This window comes from Diospyros lotus, chromosome 4, assembly GCF_014633365.1.
Source record: "Diospyros lotus cultivar Yz01 chromosome 4, ASM1463336v1, whole genome shotgun sequence".
Classification (NCBI taxonomy): Eukaryota; Viridiplantae; Streptophyta; class Magnoliopsida; order Ericales; family Ebenaceae; genus Diospyros; species Diospyros lotus.
In genome coordinates, this window is record NC_068341.1 from 37,824,875 (window position 1) to 37,842,341 (window position 17,467).

At 35.3% G+C, this 17,467-nt stretch overlaps 1 protein-coding gene across 1 annotated transcript; it reads right to left on the reverse strand.

Moving 5' to 3' along the window:
• Nucleotides 1–3,064: 3,064 nt before the first annotated feature.
• LOC127800094 (potassium transporter 8-like) lies at nucleotides 3,065–10,166 on the reverse strand. Its single transcript, XM_052334518.1, has 8 exons — nucleotides 9,662–10,166; nucleotides 9,083–9,569; nucleotides 8,949–9,002; nucleotides 6,305–6,565; nucleotides 6,172–6,224; nucleotides 5,437–5,560; nucleotides 5,033–5,287; nucleotides 3,065–4,306 (listed from the first exon to the last, which is right to left on the reverse strand). Exons 1-8 carry the CDS (start codon nucleotides 9,698–9,700, stop codon nucleotides 3,243–3,245), a joined length of 2,337 nt encoding a protein of 778 aa, XP_052190478.1. The 5' UTR covers nucleotides 9,701–10,166; the 3' UTR covers nucleotides 3,065–3,242.
• Nucleotides 10,167–17,467: the final 7,301 nt, after the last annotated feature.

The window sequence follows — 17,467 nt, forward strand, 5'->3', positions numbered from 1 at the left end:
GAACTCGTTCTGTTTATTGTTTTCAGATCATTTTCAGTTTTCAGTTCTTTAAAACAATAAAAATGCATTTATTTTGTTGTTTTCAAAAATACATTTTCAAAAATAAAAAAAATTATAAAGAAAAATCAAAATAACAAAAAATTATTTTAGTTGTTTTTAGTCAAAATAACTAAAACAAAAAAAGAAGAAGGTAATTTATTTATTTATTCATATTTTATTTTTATAACTGAAAAAAATGGTGCAAGATTCACCAATTGTAAAATGTATATATTTCTTAATAATATATTAACATTAAATTATTCTAATTTACTGAATAATTAAATTTATTGAATAAAATGTCATTAAAAAATTATTCTCAAAATTCTAAACAGAGCTCGTTTTCTAGTTTTCTGTTTTGAAAAATAATTTTTCAGAATGACAAATAGAATGCGTTTTCTATTTTCTGAAATAAACTATTAAAATAAAAAATTAAAAATAAATTCAAAAGTCAAAATTAAAAATTAAAACTCAAAGAGAACGGAAGCTAGTCATTTGCAATTTTGATTTTTATCACTTTAGTCACTACATTTTAGTTTTGTTACAATTCAAATTATCTTTTAATTTTTTTTCCAAAACTAATATTAAATTAATATAAATCTCACAATTATTTGATCGTAAAATTTATGTTAATTTTAACATTAAGGGTCTGTTTGATTGGCTATTTTTTTCAAGAAAAATGGTCATTTTCCACCTAAATTTCAACTTTTGAGGTGTTTGATCGGACAGATTTTCATGGAAAATATTTTCTCACTTGTGGTCACATGATGTTATTTTTTCACTTTTGCTGAAATTGATTTTCTCATTTTTTGGGGGGGAGGGGGGGGGGGGGTAGATACAATTTTCCATGGAAATGGAAAAATTCACCCACCACATAGCTGGTCCTCCACCACCGTCCATCAATAGAGAAGAGAAAGGATCAGCTAAATCTAACAGTTGCAACGCCCATTGGTGAGCAGTGAGCAACGACGACTTGCAAAAGATAAGCAACAATGAAGGTGTGCGCAATGACTAGAAAAGATGTAGGCAACGGCCATTGGCTAAGATGTAAGAAACGACGAAGGTGTAAACGGTGACTGGAGACGATGAACGGACGTGTTGCAGAAGGAAGACAAAAAGACTATGATGCAGAAGTGGCAATTCCACAGCATAGTAGGTGATGGCGATGAATGGTGACTCGACTGGCAATGGTGGCCAGTGATGACAACAATGGCTGAATGGCGACGACAGTTGAGGCTGGGCGATGACGGCAACTGTGGTTGAACTTGCTGGGCAACTAAAGACCCACTGTATGATTATTTGATTATTTTGTGTATGTATATTTGATTTATTTTTTGAATATGCGTATATTTGATTTTTTATGTAGTTGATTATTGATTTGTGTATTTAATTATTGATTATCTGCAAGTGTGTATGTGATTATTTCTATAAAAACTAATGGCAATCAAATATTAAAAGTTAGAAAAGTACAATAATTTTTAGATAAAAAATTCTGTCAACCAAACACTTTCAATTAATATTTTCCTTGAAATTTAATTTTAAATAATTCAATTACCTAGAAAATATTTTCTTTTCATGCAAATTCTATACTTGCAATCAAATGCATCCTAAATGATTTTAGCTTTATATTAATATATATTACGTCAGTTTTTTAATAAAATTTAATAAAAACTTAAAATTAAAATTTAGCTACTATGATGTGATGGTGATGATAAAAATTAAAATATAAGAAATAGTTTGTTACGAAATATAAAATTAAGAAAGTATAGTATAATTTACCAAATAAAAAAAAAAAAGGATAGTTTTAGTCTCATCTTAATTTTCTTAAAAAATCTCACAAGGAATTATGGATCAACCACAACTAACAGGCAAGAGCAGCCAGCTGGTCAAAGAGAAGCAATTTATGCAAATTCAAAGCTCATCTTTAACTGGTCTTTGGTCACACCCACATCCACACGCATATCCTTTATAATTTTCAAAAATCATTTGCCAAACAAGTCAATGGTTCAAACTCCAATCTTTTACTTCTTCTTCTTCTTCAAATCAAATATTTTCCTTCTTGCTTCCTCTGCCATGCATGCCCGGCCAGCCCCGCTCTCATGGAACGTGTCTTTGAATTTCAATCAGAATGAATGGCCACCCCCACCCCCATCCACCCAGTCAAATCCCAAACCACCCTCACCATTTCCTTTCTCCTGTGCCTATATAAACCTTCACACCTCACCCATATATCCATCGTCATCCTCATCACATCCATATCCCGACCTCTCCATTTCTATTTATCTTTCATCTTTCAGCTTTGATCCTTGTTGTTAATCAATATTCATCATTAATTAATTATATATGATGACCGGAAAACCCAGCAGCAGCAAGCTTGGCGTGGTCCTGGTTCTTTGCCTGTGCATGGCCCTGCTCCTCGCCGCCGCCGTTGATGGCCGCTCCATCGGTTCCTCGCTGCATCACCGCCACCGCCATGTGAAGGTGCAGTCCCCGCCGAGGCCGAGTGGCCATGGAAGGGGCGCCGGTCGTAATAAGTTAGCAGGAGTTCTAGCTCTCCGGGGGATCAAGAACTCCGGCCCAAGCCCAGGAGAAGGGCATTCCTTAGTGAACAGTGTGGGCCATAATTGAAGCCTCTCATTCCTTAATATGTTCAAGATTCTTTTTATAAGTAGTTCATTATGGGTATGGCTTCTTTTGTTCAATGGTTAAACACAAACACCAGATTAAACTGTAAGCAATAATTAGGTAAGTGAGTGCGGAAATAAATATTTCCTTATGTTTTTCTTCTTGAGATAGAAGAGTCCATTGGTTTGTAGCTATGATGAAGTCAGCAGTTATTTAATATCAATATTAGCATCATATTTTGTAGAGATTTAATGGCATTGAGATTGACGGTATTGTTACATTACGTACAATTTTTTTGCCATTTTCACTCACCGATACAACATTTCGCACATATAATTAATTATTAGTTTATAACAGTATAATCATATTAGAAATTCTTAGGAAACATTAATTTCCCACAGAATTGAAACCACGCTGAAGAGCGCTAATTAAGTATAACTAGATAGTAAGCGGTAAATACAGTGGATTGGTGGCATAGCACAAAAACAAAGTATCCATCCTTCATTTACAGAACAAGTGAACGAGTAGAAAAGTATACCATTGGAGGGAGGCACCAAAAACGTAAACAAAACAAAAAAGAGCTAGACATGATAGATCATACCAACCTCTAGAGTGGATGCATGTGGGACACTAAGTACATGTGTAGACCCCTGAAAGTTCCTCCTCAAGAAATCATATCCTAAATTGATGGCAATTCTTTTGAGCCAACTTGAGCCCCTCTTTGCTTTCACGTAACAGTGCCCCAAAATAAAAGCCATCCCAGCCTCCCTTGCTTCCATCAATTCGCGCAACTCGTCTTGTGCAACTATGTTGGCCTCTGGGAGACGAAATCTCACTCTCTTCCTCGGCCTTGGCCTAAGCTCTGGTGGGTTGTCGACAGCCATTTCAAAACAATCCTCATCCTTATCCTTGTCCTTGTCCTTGTCCTCCTCTTCGTCCCACATCCTCATCCCATCGAGATTTGTTGAAGCGGTTCCAACAACAGTCATTCTTTCATTCCCCTCGAGGTCTTCCCCCGCTGCAGTCTGTTCTGGCTTCTCCGACCTGATAAATTCTGCAATACTACACACGAGATCTCTTTCAAACTCCAAATCATCCTTGTGAATATCACGATAGCCATACCGCGCTATGCACCTATAGAACTTGTACTCTCTCGGGCCAATTCTTCCCACTAGGAACCTTTCCTCAGGTCTGACATGGGGGACTGGAACAGATTTGACGCAAAGGAAGACTAAAACCTGGTGGAAGGCAGGGAGATTGGTGACAAAATGAGAGAAGATCGCTGGGATCCCCGACACAAGCTCGGTGTTTATCAGGCCAATGCCCCGCACCCTCACAATTCCTAGATTTGGACTTAGACTTAGTAGCCAGTCGATCGAAACCTTGTTTTGAACATCAAACTCGTATTTCTTGAGCGTGCCATAGTGCCAAACGTACATGATTGCTAGAAAAATGAACGAGAGAGCAACAGGCACCCAAGCTCCTTCTAGGAACTTGATGAGTGAAGCTGAGAAGTAGAGTGCTTCTATGGATCCAAAGAAGAATATAAAGCAAATTGCAAGGAGAATGCTTTTGTGCCAGCACAGGACAATGACGAGAGACATTAGGCAGGTGGTTACCAGCATAACGGTTATAACTGCCAAACCTGCTCAAGAAGAGAAGGAAGCTGTAATAAGAGTTATGACTACTGACAGATAGATAATCTAGAATTTTTAATAAAATTGTGAAGCCTCTCAATTAAAGGGTGTTCTTAGTGCACGAGACTTCTCGCTTTGCAAAAAGGCTGTTTCCACAAGTCTACTGTTGCTTCCGAGGCTTGACTAAGTATAAGAATTAGTATACAAAAGCTGAATGTGAGTATTGTGGACACATCCTAGAACATTCAAACATATCATCCATGTAATAAATGTAATTTGAATTAAAGAGAACTTGGGGAGAAGTGGGATTTCTGGCTATAAATTTATCTTTCTCAATGGATGTGGGCTTCTACATCTTTTAAACATGGCAAAGGGTTTCAGATCAAGTATCTATTTCAGGTGTAGGATAGAGCAGATATCCTGTATTCTCACCCTTTTCAACAGAAATGGGTACACTGGATAAATGAGAAGTCCAAGTAACACTGATTAAAGGAAATTTGATCAAAAATAGAGGACCGGATAGTTTCCTGGTCATAACAATTAGCAAGAAGATCCCCTACACAAAGGGCTTGAATTAAGGTGCAGGCATCAAACTATAGGTGGTTGTCCCTCATTCCAAGCCACCCGGTGATTCCTGAGCCCAAAACCCAGGGAGAAACAAACAGGAAGATTGGAAGAACAGCTCAATTCTGACCGTTGATTCATATGTACATTTTTTGTTTCAAAGTGAGTACCTGATGCATTGCTTATGTGTTTGGTGTTTCTGAAACCAATAGTAACGGCCAAGCATAGCATCATTAAAGTCCAGTTGATCATTGGAATGTAAATCTGGCCATGTATATTGGATGACGTGTGGACTATTTTGACCTTCGGGAAGCAACCCAGAGCAGAACACTGTTTGATGATAGAGAAAGTCCCAGTGATTATGGCTTGGCTTCCCACAACTGCTGCCAATATGGCTATCACCAGAACAGGCCATCGAATAGTCTCTGAAACAGTAAGAAAGAAAAATACTTATATTAGCAAATACTCAAATCAAAAGTTCTTGGATTAGGCATCCTTGACAAACAAAAAATTTCATTATAACCTTAGATAGGCCCCCCAAAAGGTGTAAAAGAAAGAACAACAGTTCACCTACCAGGTACAGATACATAGAATCCAATCCGGTAGTAACTTTCTATGGCATGATGCTTGGAAAGATAAGCAGCCTGCCCCATATATGCTAGGATCAAGGACGGGTAAACCAAACAGGTGAATGCAATCTGGAAGAAAAAGTGGTTTTCTATTAGAGGAGTAACTCTCAACTTCCCAACACTTCTTGAATAAATAAACCACACGTACAAACACTTATTGAGTATAATGATTGTGTTTGAACTTTGAAGGTTGTGATTTCTTCTAAATTATAGGAAATAGGCTAGTCATCTATCAAACTGATGAATGGTTATCAAAGAGATTTAGAAGAAATAATTATAAAACTTTTGCATTATATAATTGCAGTGGATCACATCATATATAAGGCCACAAGGATTATGACAATGCCAGCATGACTGAACTGATCAAAGCACAACTGTCATACCAGAAAATATCTAACTCAACAAGTGACCTCTTCGCACCAATAAAGAAACTAATACAGATTTACAAATCACATGGATTTTGTGAGCATTATAATTTTATAGGTAATGCAATACTTTTATGCCCGACACGTGATGAGGTAGGATCCTCAAATTGAGTGGTCCCCTTGACTTCAAAAAACACTACATGACTTGTTTTATGAAACATTTCATACTTTTTGTCAGTTAAAAATTTTCAGGGCTCACAATCATGTTTAATCTACAAGTTGTGTGTAGCGGAATTAATTGGCAACTGCAGTTACCTTGATTGATAACTGTGAAAAATGTCCAAGATCAGCAAACATGGCTTCTGAACCTGTATAAATATATAGTATTAACAAGGTATGCCTACTGCCGCCAACGGAAAAACAGAAAAACACAGAGTTAGCTCTTGACCTGTAATGCATAGCAAAATCCCGCCCAAGGACATCCAACCTCCTCGTTGGGTCTTCTTCAAAAACTTGTGCATATAGTAAGGGGAAAGTGCTTGGTAAACATGGGGATTCCAATGACAGATATTGTATATACCAATAGCACTGATGCATAAAAGCCATGTTATCACAACGGGTGCAAAAAGGAATCCCACTCGATGGGTCCCATAATGTTGGAGGGCAAATAAGAATAGCAGTATGATACACGTGACTGGAACTTCCACATCTGCAGAATTGTTAAACAATGAGTGAGCATAATTGTTGAATGACACTTTTTAGAAAATATATAAAAATTCAGTAAGCATGACCCAAATTCTTTTTCCAGAATGACTCAAATTGGTAGTGAATAGGCTTATTGGGAAAGACCAACTTGGAGCTGATGAGAGTGCAGCCCATGTAACTACAAGTTTGACACTCACTCAGCAATTCATGGAAGAGATATTATAGCTTTTGCATTTGTCTCTGTTTCTTTGAGTTTCCATACTCTCATATACAACTAAATCTTCATCTCACATTGACATTGAGGTGCAGATTGAGATGGAATTCACAATTTGTGAAAAACTTTTGAATTCTTAATGAGAATCTGAGTGATAATGTGATAAGAAGTCAGTCACATGGTGCACAAGTACCTAGTTATCCACTGATATTTGCATTTCACAATAAAATGCAGATCAACAACAGGGAGAAAGATCAAACATGTTTAGAAGAAGATCCTCAAAAGAGCATTCATATAACAAGTCCTCAACTTTGTCATAAATTTGCCAAGCCATATACCTTTAAATTGAGTGGCAACACCATGCAGTCCTCATAACTGATTTTTTTTTTGTTATAACTATGACCCTGATAGAAATGATGGCAGAAAATTATACCATACATGAGGGAATACAAAATTGAATTGTTCTGTACTTTGACCAGAAGACTTTAATTCAATCCCTCCACTGCTTTCTCTGATGCTGATGTGAGGGAACCTTACAGACTATATTGCAAATTTTCTTGTTAGACAGAGGAACTCAGGGATTATAAGTGAAACTCCACACTGAAGTTGAAACATATCTAGTTTATTTTCTAATGTGACTTAACAGCTTGCACATAGGATTTTATTTGTTTAATTCACTTTTTACAGTTGATGGATGTCCAGTTTAATTTATACCATGAGCTAGCAGGCTATGAATAGGTCTTAAAAAGGGCACCCTCACTCCTTAGTGCACGAGGTTCTCTACTTTGCGAAGTTTGGTAGAGGGTCATCTCTGTGATTGGAAGGTCAATGGATCAAGTTGTGGAAACAATTTCTTTGCAAAAAGGCAGGGCGAAGTGTATACAAATAAGCAACCTTGCCATTGTTACCAAAGCTCAACCTCAACAAGTTTTGGTTATCTAATTTACTATTAAGAGTTTTATATTTATCCATGGCTGCACGTATGATCTGGAGCAAGTAATAGATACAAGAACTAGTTTAGATTTGTGAAACGGGTACAACATCTTAAAAATTGTCCATAGTGGCTTATTAAGAAGCTGATATGACCAAAACCCAGGTGATACAGGTTGATTGAGTAGTTATATTGACTTGCAAGTAATTTTTAATCCAATAAAGTGATTTCTTTTCTTTTCTCGGGAAGGTTACTACTACCCCACTTAGTGGGATTCATAATGTTGATGTATATGTTGTCTGGAAGGTTAGTACCACAGTTATTATTTGCTTGGTAATAATGGTGGCAAAGCTTTGCTGACACCTATACTATGTTCTTATCTAATGATTGATTGCTGTATTTTGTCTCAAGGAGGATATCCATCGTCATCTTAATCTTAATATAAATTGACCAGACTCATGCGGGCTAAGCTTCGTTGCTGCCACAAGGAATGCACTTTTGCAAGTTCATGATCCAAACTAAAATAATGATCATCTCATAATTATATTAATATGAACATTAGTAATGTACAACGTTATCTCCTTTTATCTTCTAATAATATATTATAATTTATATTATAACTGGCTCTACACCTCAAGCAGTCTCTTCACTTCATTGTGTGCAGGGCACTATCAACTTTGGTCTGCCACAAACGGATGACCTAACTTTTTATTTGGTTGACAGTGATTTAACTTTTATTAAAGCAGGAAATCTTGTCTTTGTTCTATCTGAAAGGGCCCACACGAATGGATTTTTATTCAATTTGGTGCTTTCTCTTTGTCCGCCAACTGCATGCCTAATCAAAAAGGTTTATGGATTTCAAACAATCCAACTTCTGAATATGTAACAGTAAGATCAAGATTTGGATGCTAAATTCAAGATTCCGAAACCTAACAATGGCTTCCATCACTTCACATCATATAAAGAGAAAATAGTTAAGATGTTATCCGAAGACATTTCCAGCAACCAAGGCAAAATCAGCCGTACAAAAACTTGTGACACTGAAGTCCTACACCTCACCATGTCCATCTTATTTTTACCCTTACGCAAATTCAATTACTTATATGACCACCTCACCACATAGGTTGTCCATGAACTTCCCCCAAATCGGGGTAAACAGAAATTATTATGTTCTTCAATTGCTGTGATTTGTGCTCAAAATCAAACAAGAAGATGAATTGACTGATAGGTAAAGAATCTTACACTGGTGTCGCTCTTTGGACATGGAAAGCTCTAGCCCTGAAACTGCAGAAAACACTGCAACACACCCAAGTTATTAAGAATCCCTGATTGTCAACTTTTTACAACAAATTGAGGCGACATAAAAGCTCTCATACCAGAAATTGCAGGTGTAAGAACTCCATCCCCAATGACCATACAAGTCCCAATCAAGGCCAACGCAAGCAACATTCTGTGCAGGATTCTGTGCTTCTCCAATGTTGATCTTAGGCTGGAACCAAGACTCCCATTAGAAGATACAATTCCATCTTTGTTATACTCTGATAGCTCCTCATCCGCAAGCTGGCAATTGGGTAAAGTGCTTATCCGGGCATGGCGGCATAGCAATGAATAGAGAGCAAAAGTCCCACCTTCACCATTATCATCAGCTCTCAGCACAATAAACACGTACTTAAGCAATGGAACAAGGGTTAATGTCCAGAAGACAAAAGATAAAACCCCATATATCTCCTCGTTAGACTCTGAGTGTTGAATGTCCTCTGCAAAAGTGCTTTTGTAGACATACAAAGGGGAAGTGCTTAAATCTCCATAGACAACTCCCAAGCTCTGGTAAGCCAGAGTCAGGACTGTTCGCCACGATTCCCTCTGAAATCAAAATCAGGAAGGGATTATTATTAAGAAAGAAGAGCTGGGATTGAAGATGGACCCTACTACAAAATCGGAGCCACATGTCTCACCTTGATAGGATTGTTGGCATTCCATGCTTCGAGCTCCATCACAGGCTGTCTCAGAACAATGGAAGACCCATTTCTTAAGAAGAAACACAAAGATGAAACGGATGGGTAATCACCATGCCCATCTCCAAACAGTCCAAGAAGAAGGAAAAAAATTCAAAAAGGATGCTTCTTTTGTCTTGTGATTGTGAATGAGAGTGGGAAGAACTTCAAAGACCCAGCAATGGTGACATCTCAAAATACAAAGGCAACAGAAGCGTTGGAACAAAGGAGGGTGGTTGGTAATCGGAATTGGTGCTTGTGGAATATGGAATATTGTGTCCAAGTGTGCTTGGGAGTACGCAGATGTGTAATATAAATAATTGGTGCTTCGGTTTGGTTGGGTTAAAGTTGGAGTTCAGTTCAGTTCATGAATGTTTTGGTGGGAGATTATATGGTTCACAAAAGTCGGGTCTTTCTTTTCCTGCCTGTGAACTGTGAAGAAACAAACAATGGAGTTTGGACAAGTGGGTCAGCCACCATCTCATATCCTTTTATCACGCACGGAGTACTGCCACTGTCTTCTCAAGGCAATATCTAATCATCTAATGACCCATCAATCATCACTCTCTATTCTCGAAACCGGGTCAGATGAGTCGACTCAGCCTATCCCATTCCCATTCCCTTCGCCATTGCTCCTCCAAAAGTTTTGTCATATTGGACGGTTATCTCATAAATTCTTCTATTATTTGGGAATTGGTCGCCTGTAAAATTAATTTTTTTATTTAATTTATTTACAGGGAAAAAATACCCACATATATATACATAAAAGAGAAAAGGATAAGCATCCAATCCATTAGATTATGTGATTGTAACTGTGACTGTAACTGCTGATTAATAATAAAATATTCTTAAAATTTTTAAAATTCTCGATTTGAACCATCGTCACTTTAAGGGAAACGGTTATTTGTCATAATTATTTTCATAGAAAATACCATCAAAATACAATAAAATTTCAGCAATTAATAATTGTGGTCTATCTTAGTGTAGTGTATAAAAAAATACGAAAACAATAATTGTGACCAAAGTGACTGGAGATGGCGATGAGCGGCCAGTGATGTCAAAGTTGTTCCCCGCACGGCTTCGCAATGTGCAAAATAGGCCGAGAGCCCATTTGAATGGTGACCACTCTCCTCCCCCCATTGAAGCCTCCACGTCTACTTTCTCCACTTTTACTCACCAAAGCGACTTTCCACCACTACTTACTATTATATACAACACATTAAAATGCCCTCATTTCTTGACCCAAATTTACAAATCTAGACGATCAGGACGATGGTCTAATTTTGGATGCTCTTGGGGGGGACCCTCACAAGCAATGGGTTGCTACCAATGACATTTTTTTCCTGTTTTTATTTTGATTAAATTTGGTTTTAATTTAATTTATTAACTTTATTTGATGCTTAAGTGATAGAGTTGGTAACGGAGAGAGTATTTGAGCAAAAAGATTAAACCACAAAACTGGTAGAAGTATTCCCAAATTACATGAAGTGACTTGACCAATAAACCCGAACCACATGAGACCTGAGTGCCTTTTTCCCTATACATAATTTTGTTTGGGAAGTAAGAATATAAAACTAGCAATTTTTTAGTAGATCCAATTTACTCTTATAAAGGTGTTATTTATTTTCACTATAATTGTTAAATTGTAGAATAATGGTAGGAGTCATGACTACTGATAACGATGTTATCAGTTATCAGTTATGTAGTTCTTCTGCATTGGGGGTGATTAAAAAAATCATATATTATTGTCTTATCTGTTTAATATCTCTTCCAATAAAAATGCGACACATTGTCATTAGTCATGACTCTTATCATTATTTTAAATTGTAATAGCAAATCGCCCACAAAATTTTTCAAAGCCATAGAAATATGCAACCAATAATATCTAAAGATTTCACTTTTTGAGCAACTTGATATGGTTTGGTGGGGAAGAGATAGGAGAATTCTAAATCTATTCAATTAGTATATGTTCACCATCTATAAAGAGTGAAAGGACATCCCCTTCCCCAAAACACACCATCTAAAAGGTTCCTACTCTTTTGCTTTAAAAATAAGCGCACATCTATTAGTCAAAAACCAGATCTCTTGATTTCTAAATTGATAGGCATATTTCTTGACAAAAACAACTAAATTCAAAAGTCTTTTTTTTTTTTTTTTATGAATAATCATAACTTTTGTAGAATAATCATGTCTATTTACAAAAGATCCTATCTTTGAAATATGGTTAACACTCTTAGACAATTTTCTTATTCATTTAGGTTTCTTCTCTTATTTAACAGTGTAAATTACTCCAACAAATTTTTATTTAAAAGGTATTATCAAAATAAATCTTTAGAGTCAATTATCATTTTTTTTTCCTTTTGTTTTCACAAGAAAGATCATAATACTTGAAACTTAGTGAAATAACAATTAAATTTAACATTATTCAAACTTGAAATTTCAAATTTACTAACATTGTTATCTATTGCTAGATTATATCTCTAGTTATATTTAGAGTGATCTCAAACATATTGCTATGATGATTTTAGGTTAACTCTCCTATAATTTTTAGGTCAACTTAGGGTTTTGAATTTTTTTTTAAGTAGAAAAGATATGTATAAATAGATTAAACGTCTGTACAAAATCCAAACTATGACATACCCCAATGTACAATATCACAAAAATCAAGAAAAAAAAACCAAAATACTCAAGATCCAGATACAAACAGACGGGATCTAAACATCATAGCAGAAGCAACATAGTTACATGAAATAAATGTTAAGTAACTATTCCAGATCAAGATGTCAACTCTAGAGCCAAGGTGCTCTAAACACGTCTTCCAAATCAATGAGGCATTGCGAAGACTAGGATCAAGTAACAAACATGAAGGCAGCCACAGATATAGTCACCAAACTGACAATGTGTACAAAGTAGATCAGAGTGAAGGCAGGGTAAGTGTCACCAAAGATTGTTGCTGAGCAATCAAACCTGGGACATGTATTAGGACAAACACTCAGGGCCATGACAGTCAATTCATAGAGATACCATTTTAATATGGAGATGCACAGGAACTCTGCCCGTTCCAAGTTACTAAGTAGGCCGACATGTCATTTGACTATAGAGGCACATAAGGAGTCTTCCTACTTCAAGTTACCAAGTCAACAACCTAAGCCTGCAAGATCAAGAGACATCAAAACCACTCTACATGATACTCTAGCCAACATAGTCAGTGAGTATCCTGGAGTTGTATCATCTTTGGTCACTAAAGTTGTACAACTCCAAGATACTCACTGACACAACCCAACGATCTAACATCGTCAAATCATAGCCAACATTAGGGGCCATCTACCATTTGACTATGGAGATGTACAGGGATTCTACCCGCTCCAAACTTAGGGTCTTGAATTTAGTATAGGCAATTAGTAATGTCAAACGCGAGGCCTGACTTTGTTATTGGAGCTTGGTTTGGTTCATTCATGGGATAGGACAAGTTTAGGTTTGGCTTGTCAACAGAAAATAGGGTTCAAATTAGCCTGTATACCTTCCTAGAGTGGGTCGAGCTAGGTTAGGGCTTGCAAGTCTTAACAAGCTAAGCTTAGCAAAAGCCAGCAAGGCCAATCTATTTTTAAAAATATATTTATTTAATTAATATTTAAGATATAAAAATAAATTTTAAAAATAGAAATTCTACTTATAAAATAAGAATTTAGAATGTAGAAGTTAATAGTTTCAAAAATTGAAACTTTTCATAGCTTACAATTTCACTTTTAAAGTAATATTAAATTATAAATATTTAAAAATTATAAAAATTAATATGAATTCTCACTCTAATAGTTGTTGTATGACATAGATATTATTTATATATTTAAAAAAAATAGAGTGATTATCCCTTTTTATGTATGAGATTATTTTTTTTTTTTTTGTAAAAAAGCGTAAAATTGTGTATGAAATATAAAATTATTTGAGATTTATTAATTATCCTAAATTTGTGGCATTGTCTATTAATTTTTAAAGTATTAGACTTATTAAATTAAATATCAATAATTTAAATTTAAAATTAGCTGACTTACTCTCATAATGATTATATTTTTTTAACACTTTCTCTATATAGTGTGACTGAGAATTATTATTAAAATTAGAATTATTATTAAAGCATATATTTTTTAAAAATTATTATTAAAAGACAACAGTAAAATTAGAATGCAAATCTAATATAGATTGCACCGAATATCCAGTTCCAAAAAACTTTTAAAAATTAATCGGATAAGTTGGAACATTTCAAATGAATAATAAAAAAAAAGGCTGACATTCCATACATGCGCTTGCATGAATTTTTTCCGTATAGTGTAGTGCCGTGTGTGTGTGTCTCTATATATATAAATATACATATACATATATCTCAGTTACCTTCCGTCTCGAGCTCTCGCAGCAAAAGAACAGACCCACCCTAGCTCGTCTGCGACTCACGAAACCCACCCTCGTCGTGGTGTCGTGCTCTCGCAGAAACCCACCATCATGCTCTCACAGTAAAAGACAGCCAATTAATTCTCCCTATCTCTCGTGCGATCGATCGAGAATGTGAGAAACCCACAATAAGACAGCTGATTCTCGGATCCCTTGTGCCTGAAACCCACAATAATAAGACAGCAGCTGATTCTCTCTCCCTGGTGCCTGAAACCCAGATAAAGAATAATTAGCATGAAACAGAAGATCGAAGAATCCAGACCCAGAAAGCAGAAGAAGACAGCCGAATATTAATATTAATTGTTCTTAAATTTTTAGGGTTTTTGCTGGCTGGCTGGCTAATATCTCACTTTTTTGTTTACACGTCAACGCGTATTGTACTCGCCACATTAACTGTTACCAAAGGTGTTGACTTGACGTTACATAGTTCAGGAACAGGAACGTAATTTTGTTTTTATCATAAATAATATATACTTATATATATTGTACCCAAAACTGACTCACTCGTATATCATTCATTAATAATGGAAACAAAAACAGACAGCATGCATGTCCACAACAACCACCATTTAAATGATTTTAAAGAAGATATTTTTATGAAAGTTATAAAAAAAAACAATCATTTGATAGAAGAGGGAGGGACCATTAGAGTCCAGAACGTGGTGGTGTCTGAGGCTGAGAGTGTCCAATGATGGGCCATCCAATTATGAGAACTTAAGACCAATCAATCCAAAACACGACTTATATATATACACACCAAACAACAGACACTGAGTTAGCTCAACTGAGTCAACACGGTCAAGTGCCGTTCCCGTTAGCTGAACTCGTACCGGCTTGGATCATTTATTATTATTATTATTATTATTATTAAAATCTTACAAACGCACGCTTTATAAGAGAGACCAAAGATTCAGATCAGAAAACCCGCTTATGCTATTATTTTTATTTACATTTTCTTCCCTTTTTTCTTCAACACCAAACATGGGTCCACTATACAAATTAATTTTAATTTATTAATTATTTGTATTTTATTATTATTATTTTAATAAAATGTCAAATAAGTTATTTTTATTTTTATTTAAGAGTCAAATTGGACATTAATTTTAATATAAATAAACTACTATATTAACCACTATATTTTTAAAGAAAATAAAATAAGTCCTTATAATTTTAAACTCACGAACACATTAATCATTACGATAGATGTTGTCTTGAGATTGTCGATGACACTTTAATTCCACTAACTCAATCACAAGCAAATCCGTCATCAAAATTTAAAGAATAATCATAAATGTCCAAATCAAATCTTAAATTCAACTATCACAAACGACCAATTCCAAATTGGACATTAATTTTAATATAAATAAGCTACTATATTTCTAAACTCTAGTTCAAATTAACCATTATATTTTTAAAAAGACAAAGTAAGTGATTGTAGTTTTAAACTCAGGAACACATTAATCATTTCGATAGATGTTGTTGACAGCACTTTAATTCCACTAACTCAATCACAAGCAATTTCGTGATCAAAATTTGAAGAATAATCATAAATGTCCAAATCAAATCTCAAATTCAACTATCACAAACGCCCAATTCCAAATTTAGAGAAGGACACACTCGCAAATACCTCACAACACAACACAAGAATCTTATACTACAGTCACAAACACTCCTCTGTCCAATGCTTTGGAATATGATTTTTAGTCTAATTTTCCAATTAGGGTTCATCTTAAGTAAAATTAGTGTTGCTAATTAATAAAATTAAAACGTTAGTGATAGAATTAAAATAACATCTACAATAATTACCAACATGATCTCAAACTTAATAATATGATGACTTATTTGACTTTTTTTAAAATGCATTATCCAATTAAGTCCTAAGACAAAATAGATTAGGCATTTTACCCGTTTTTCTTTAAAACTCCTATAACTCATATTGTAGCAAAAAATTATATTGCACGAAAATGAAAATGACGAAAATTGATATGATATGAAACGAAAAGGGGGAAACGGGATTTTTTTTAAAATTAACAAAAATGCGAGAAAATGTATAGATAAAAAAGTATATGGCTATAATTTTTTATAAATATAATTTTTAATATAAAAAATAGTTATTCAATCAAAATAAATACAAGTACTATTATCCATAAATCATGACTTGATAATTAAAAATAAATAATAAGTTCAAAGAAAGAAAATAATCAAACATAATATAATTTATGAAAATTCTTCCACTTCACCATCATTATCTCTCTCTCTCTCTCTCTCTCTCTATATATATATATATATATATAGTCACATTCACACATATATACATACATTCACATAATATACATAATACATTCATAATTTATCAGTTAAGAACATAAATATATATACATATAGACAAGGAGGTGGATTGTGACAACCCATAATTTTCCTGAATCTTTATTTACAACTGACTAATAATTTAAACACATGAGTTAAAAATTTGCCCCATTATTATACAACAACGGAAGCAAATTAAAAATAAATATACATCTCATGGGCATTTCCTTACTCCATAAAGTATCAATTAATCAAATACCGCGTATACACAATTAGAGCTCCTGATCACAACTCACACCCCAAAGATTTTTTCAGCTGTGATTGCCTTGTACACACAGAATCCAAAGGAAAGATTACTAATCGCCATAGCAATCCTCCTCGACACCATTCTTCTCAACCTGGAATGATGGTAAACAAAGTGAGTCGAAAGACTCAGCAAGCATAAAGAAAGAAAGGTTGAAGGCTGAACATATCTAGTAAACTTTTCCCAGAACACCAACTCCCAAACACACACAAGCCATGAGACGTCCAACACAATATAAAAGTGAAAATAAAAGCACGTATCGGTCCTTGGGGCCCACACAAGACACACGACACCCAAATCTCGTACCAACTTGTTGCTGCCCTGAAAGACAATATATACCTCCAACAAACATGTGCGTGCCATCCCAGGTTGGTGCTCTCATCACCCGAATGCTCGTGTCAGTCCTCTCGACACCCGAGCTATAGAATAACTGAGCTATAGGCTCCCTCGGAACGGTCTTCCCGTTCGAGACTAGTGAACTGTCGATAACCATGCAATGCACATAAAAATGCAATGGCGTAGTGAGCATCAACGTGATACACCAGTGCCCATGCATCCAAGCATCAAGCCATGCTCATCCCACATAGTAAACCACACACGATACATATGCCCGTGCCAGATGCAATCTAACCATGCTAGAATGTCAGTGTCCAAGCATACTCAATAAATGAATACCCCAACATGCATCCTATACCCATGTGCATATCAAACCA